Genomic DNA, 6,596 nt, shown 5'->3' on the forward strand with positions numbered 1-6,596 from the left:
TGTTTTGAAAATGTAACGTATTGTTTTAATACAATTTTTGTGAATTTTAATGCGTAAAATTCGCCCTCTCTTTTTTTTCAAATTAATATTGGTCAGTTTTTGTTCTGCATTCACTTTTGCTTAAGCATACCCTTAAAGCTAAACAAATGTCTTGCTGAGTGATATTCAATGTATCTTTGATAAACAGTGTAGTTTATACACGTAAACATGTTTTATAGTCAATTTCATTGATGTTTTGTATGCACAGTATGTAAGATTTAAACTGTGTGTTTAATTAAAACTTTAAATCTTTGAGTGTATAAAAACATGCATAAATAGCAGTTTAAAAAATTAAAATGTCAAGTAAATGATATTAATTTTCAATGTTTTTGTGTTGTTTTCTGATTTTCACCCTTTAAGAGTATGTTTTTTTACTTTAAGAGTATGATTTTATTTACTTTTTTACTCTTTTTTTTTTCGACCACCCGGTGGACATTTTTTCAAAAAATTCTTGTAAACCAAAAAATAAAAAAGTGGCCTAAATGTCGAAAACAATGGTTCTTATGAAGGATACTGTGTTTAATTTGAAAGAAATGTGCTGAAAACACAGTATTTCCACATTATGCGACTATAGTAGATCACAGTAAATCTTTTAGCATTCGCCAATCATTTAATATTTTTGCGCTTTCTGTTGTTAAATAGACGGTTACAATCTTGTTATCAGTAATTAATATTTTCCATAAATGCATTATTTAGTAAGTAGTTAAAGGTTTATCACTCAAAAATTATGTTTGTTATACATGTGTATGCATTGATTTTGAATAAGAGCGTCACTTTATGGTTCTTCAATATAAGTAGGTAGCAGGATTACACTGCCCGTCTACAGTAATGCACTCAAAAGTTTACATACATGTACTTAAAGTTGCACTATCACAGATTGATTGTTTTGGAAAAAAATCTGTTTTTTCTTGGAATAGAAACCATTGAATATAAAACTGATGACAAAAGAGCACATAGCAGTCTGCATATTTTCGTTTGAAATTGATGTTTTTTATGGCTTTATGTTACTTTCGTTTCAAGAAAATTGAAACTTTCGAAACAACTGAGATCTGTTCGATTGTGAGTTATCTTATTTGACTGAATAAGGAACTGATTAATGCCAAAATGAGCTGATTCTGAGACAAATATAAATAAAACAAAAAAGGTCAAAAATGTCAATCTGTGAGATTGCAGCTTAAAATACGTCGGCACTATTTGGAAAATTAAGGTTGTCAAAGGGATGAACTCTCATCAGCACAAGATATCCTGGTCTACTCCTTGTAAGCGTGTCTGTTCGAGAAAGAGAGTTCCTCCGGTGACAGCCAGGGAGCGTCATCCCTCTTCAAAACCACGGATCGGATCGTCGGGGCGGGCAGATTGGGAAGAGGAACTTCATCTATGTTGTAATTACGTTTCTGGAATTAAAATGGTTATACAACAATAAATTATAAAAAATAAATAGTAATAAATAAAATAATAAAAAAAAAATCAGTTTAGACCATTGGTACTGATTCCTTAATGTCTGCATAAACACTCACGATGGCGTCCTACATATATCCTATATCAGTGTGTGTGTATATGGGATCTCTGACTTTACTTACAAGGTTGTGTTCTTGAGACCCCATTCGGAACTCCTCGGCCATTGTCCATCGAAAACAACCTCGTATGAATTTGGATGGTTTATAATGTCAGAAAATTTACATTTAACTAAGCTGCAAGTAGATCGCATAGTAATTTCAATTAAGCATTTAAACTCTATGATTTAAGTCAGTGGAATCTTAATTATAATGCAATAAAACACTTCACTGGCAATTAATTTAAACTAAATTATACAAAATACACGTTAAAACACGACAGATACCAATACTCTTATTTGAAATGTTACGAACTGCACAACTGATATATACCCGAGGTTGCTTTCTATGGAAAATGGCCGAGGTCTTCCGAACTATGTGTCCCTCGGATGACCTTCATGTGGATGGTCGCATATAATTGAGACAGCTTAAATAATAACTAAAACATAACACATAGATTACTCTACTGTACTTACAATGTTGTGAACCCTTGGGGGCGGATGGGACCCTGGATTGTTCATATTCGGGGCTGGATGCTCACCCTCGTCGTCAGAATCAAATATATCTTCCTCATAATCTACCTGAGAAAAACAAAACACATGCATTAGGGTCTGTAAAATAATCCGTTTTATTGAGATTAAAAATAAAAAAAATCAGATTTTTACGCTTGTTCTGAATGCCTAAAACACAAGAAAGTGTTTACCCCTGACCCCCCCCCCCCCTTCTACCTACGCCTATTTCTAGTTCGAAATGGCGCATTTTGTCCTTTCTATTACCCTTTATTTTCTATATTGAAATTAACTTTGGACGAGCGACCCCGTCCCATGGATCCGCGAGTGATATCATATTACCTTGTTTTTGTTTCCACAGATACAGTTCCACCCCGCACATAGGACACACAGGAACAGCGTAAGGCTGAAGAAACCGGCCGTCAGACCGACCTTGGCGGGGGTCCACCAGCAACTTGCAAATAACAGGCATTCTTCCTCTTTTTTAGGCTATGGACACGACAGAAGCCCATTAAACATACGTAATATATTTATTGCCACACTACCCTAGATTTTAAATGTGTTACATACATAAGTAAAGATATCATTCAATACATTTCTTGAAATAATGTCATAATCAATCACCTCCTTTGTTATAGAGCATCTATCAGCAAAATCTGGATCTGAAACAAAGAAAAAATAAGTTATATTTGAATAGTATCTTTTATATCAGTAATTAGAATACGCTCAACAATTAAGTGCGATTTAAATAGATTTCTTTATTGGTTAACATCAAACAACTATCCGAAGTTTTACATTTGAATTTAAATCAAGTGTTTTTGTTTTTCATTTTTAATTGTGTTTTGAACGTGTTTGGCTATACGAAGCGACCTGTTCCAATTATTCAGGAACAATACATAACTTAATTTGAACTTCGATGCTGACTTTCATTTGTGACAAGTGTGTTACACTTCAAAATTTATAGTTTCTCCTGATAAAAGTATTTCAATCAAAGATTCAACAAAAAGCGGCAAAGATTAGGCGGCCCGGGTTCGATTCCCGGCCTGGGCGCATGTGAGTTTGGTTTATGTTCATCAAGTCGGACAATAGGGTTTTCTCCGGGTACTCCGTTTCCCCCACAAGTAATACCACACTCTCGCGTAACATCGTGCCAACGAGAGTGAAAAAATAAGTTTAAAATAATAGGGCTTAGTAGGAAAAGTCAGCCCTCTCTGATCATTCTTACCCGGTTGTTCACAGAGGGCGTCGAATGTGTTTGTACAGAATATTGTCCTGTAGACAAGTCCCCTGGTTATTCGACTACAAAGCTGCGTCCCAATCCCGTCCGGCTCGCCAGCAGCCCAAATAGCCCAGGCCGCAAGCTGAAGTTTTCATGTAGAAGACTATTTTTAAAGGTGGGATAAAAATGGGAGAATGGACAATATCCTTCGCAGTGATCTCACTTCAGAGAAAGGAAGATTTTTTACAATTAATACAATTATTTAAATATACCAACAAGGACGAATACATGTCGAAAACATTGGTTCTTGAAAAAATGATACTGAGTTTAATTTGAAAGAAAGGTACAGAAAACACGGTATTTCAAATTTATGAGACGATAGTAGATTACAGTAAATCTTTTAGCACTCACCATTTATTCAATATTTTTGCGTTTTCAGCTATCAAATACAAAATTACAATCTTGTAATCGGTAATTAATATTTTCCATAAATACGTTATTTAGTAAGTAGCTAAAGATTAATCCCTCAACATTTATGATTGTTATACATGTGTATGTATTGATTTTGAATAAAAATGTCACTTAAAGATATCAAACTTCATTTTGACGTAAAGATTTGGGTCCTCAGGAAGTGATATGAGTGACGACAGTTTAAACTAGAAAGAAGAGGAGCCGCTTCTTGGAGTTTATCAACGTGGCTTGAATTCCATACTGTTCTAAGACGAATTTTGGGTAATTTTTAGATTTATGTATCATTAAAAATTGTTGTTTTCAAGCCCTTTCATTTTGATCTTTTATGTTTAGAGAGTTATTTTATATTCCTTTCTGTTCTATCTCAAAATCTCCTGCTCTCATAACTTCCAGACTGTTCTAAGTCTTAAACTGGCCAATGAAATCATGGTGTCAACGAAACTAAGTTAAAATTGATTGCCAGTGAAGTGTTTTACTGCAAACATAATTAAGATTCCCAAGAGTTAAGTCATTAAGTTTAACTGCTGAATTAAAATTATTACGCGATCTACTTGCAGCGTAGTTAAAGTATACCGATTTCGAACATTTTAAACAATCCATATACATCCGAGATCGTTTTCGAAAAAAAAAATGGCCGGGGAGTTCCGAATGATTCTTACCACGTTTTCACCGCACTTTTCCCAGTACCAGGTGAAGTTGCCAGGCGCAATCTCGACCCAGTAGGCGTTAATCCAGAAATCATCGGGTGGGATGTATCCAGGACCGCTAGAAAATGAAGTTGAATACTACAATGAAAACACCAGGCCAACGTCAGTAGCCACAATCATAACTAAAGCTGCACTCTCAAAGATTAACCGTTTTGACAACTTTTTGTCGTGGAATGAGCCAATATTTGCGTAGATATCTGAAAAACAGTGGTATAGGACTGCTGACAAAAGATCAGAGTGCAGGTTTTCATATTTTCGTTCAAAAATTAATGTTTTATAGATAAAAGCGAATTAAGCCTAATACTGAATTGCCTATCTGCAATTTTATTGGTTGTATGTTAAATTTATATTGAAATCGTACTTACTACGTGGAATTAAAGTAGTCCAGCACGCGGTCATACTCGGACTGTGAGTCTATAATAGCTAAATCCCCATAACCCGCCTCCTGGCAGGCTGCTTTGGCCATCGTGTTGTTGAGGCGCGCACTGGCATTGAAGGCCAGATGTAGAAGGTCACCACATTCAACTGAAAATATTGTGTATTGTAATTATTTATCAGCATTACTATTATTATTATAATTATTTTTATTATTATTTTGATGTTGTTGTTGTTGTTTAGTGTTGTTGTTGTTTAGTGTTGTTGTTGTTGTTGTTGTTTTTAGTAGTAGTAGTAGTAGTAGTAGTAGTAGTAGTAGTAGTAGTAGTAGTAGTAGTAGTAGTAGTAGTAGTAGTAGTCGTAGTAGTATTTTTATTATTACTATTTTTATAATTATTATGTAAGTTCCATGTGTTTTTCATCAACACAAATTCTATCAACCATCATTATCATCATCATTATCATCACCATCAGCAGCAGCAGCAGCAGCAGCAACCGCAGCAACATAAGCATCTTCTTTATCATCGTCATCGCCGTCGTCGTCGTCGTCGAAGTCGTCGTAGTCGTCGAAGTCGTCGTCATCATATAAGATAACATTAGCAGGGCCATTTTAACTGAAAAAAAGTGTTTCTTAGCATTATAGCATTTCTATGGTTGACTTTAAAATTGGATTTACCTCTTTTTATTGTCGTTAAAATAGCAAAGTAAAGCCAAAGAACACAACAACAGCGGAAGCTATCCATCATGGCAGATAAAGCAGAACTATCATTTCACAAATATTATGTTAATATATTTTATTTATTTTTTTCTAAATCCAATTTAGTTATTCAGCAGCCCCATTTCCCAAAATAACCAGAACTAAGACGGTGTTACAGAGCAAATAAAAAGAGGTTATATTTACCTATTGAACAATACAAACAAACTTGCAAAGTAACCGGACCTGGACCGCCTTTTCGTTGCCATTACAGGAAAAAAAGAGATCGAACAATAATACAAATACTTTTGTTAGTCTTTTAATTATCAGAAACATACAAGACAATCAATAAGATATTTGCTTAGTATTTTCAAGTTGCTTTATTCATTCTAAATTCCGCGACTGTTACGTTTTTATTCGAATGTACTACCAAAGAATAATTTTCAAGAATACATCAGATATCAGAAACTCCTTTTAATGATGTCCAGTTTCTTTTATAACAACATATTTTCAATTATAGATTTATACATAATATAACAGATATGTATTGTAATAAATCTGGTTTATAACAAAACAAAAACACAGATATGTCTTAGAGACAATTATGGGTTCTGTCATTTTCCATGCTGTACTTGTTATTAGTAATATTGTTAAAAATATCCGAATTTGTATGTGACATGTTAAAGAATCATTAGCACTTTCCTTTGACTTGATTACGTGACTGAGATCATCATCATCAGCAGCAGCAGGAACTGCATCATCATCATCATCATCATCATCACCACCACCACCACAACCGCCGCCGCCGCCGTGGTCATCATCATCATTATCAGCAGCATCATCAGCATCACCATCATCATCAGCAGCATCAGCAGGAGCAGCAGCAGCATTAGCAACAACAACAACACCATCATCATCATAATCGTCATCATCACCATCATCACCACCACCACAGCCACCAGCACAAGCACCACCACCACCACCACCATCATCATCATCATCACCACCACCATCATCACAGCCACCAGC

The 6,596-nt window shown here is 34.9% G+C and overlaps 1 protein-coding gene across 1 annotated transcript; it reads right to left on the minus strand.

The window, feature by feature from the left end:
• Positions 1-1,289: 1,289 nt before the first annotated feature.
• Positions 1,290-5,836, minus strand: LOC128246135 (uncharacterized). The gene is made up of 8 exons (XM_052964331.1): positions 5,797-5,836; positions 4,864-5,023; positions 4,451-4,556; positions 3,327-3,462; positions 2,726-2,763; positions 2,444-2,590; positions 2,069-2,173; positions 1,290-1,433 (listed from the first exon to the last, which is right to left on the minus strand). The coding sequence occupies exons 1-8, from the start codon at positions 5,834-5,836 to the stop codon at positions 1,290-1,292; spliced, it is 876 nt and encodes a 291-aa protein (XP_052820291.1).
• Positions 5,837-6,596: the final 760 nt, after the last annotated feature.

This window comes from Mya arenaria, chromosome 9 (genome assembly GCF_026914265.1).
Source record: "Mya arenaria isolate MELC-2E11 chromosome 9, ASM2691426v1".
Classification (NCBI taxonomy): domain Eukaryota; kingdom Metazoa; phylum Mollusca; class Bivalvia; order Myida; family Myidae; genus Mya; species Mya arenaria.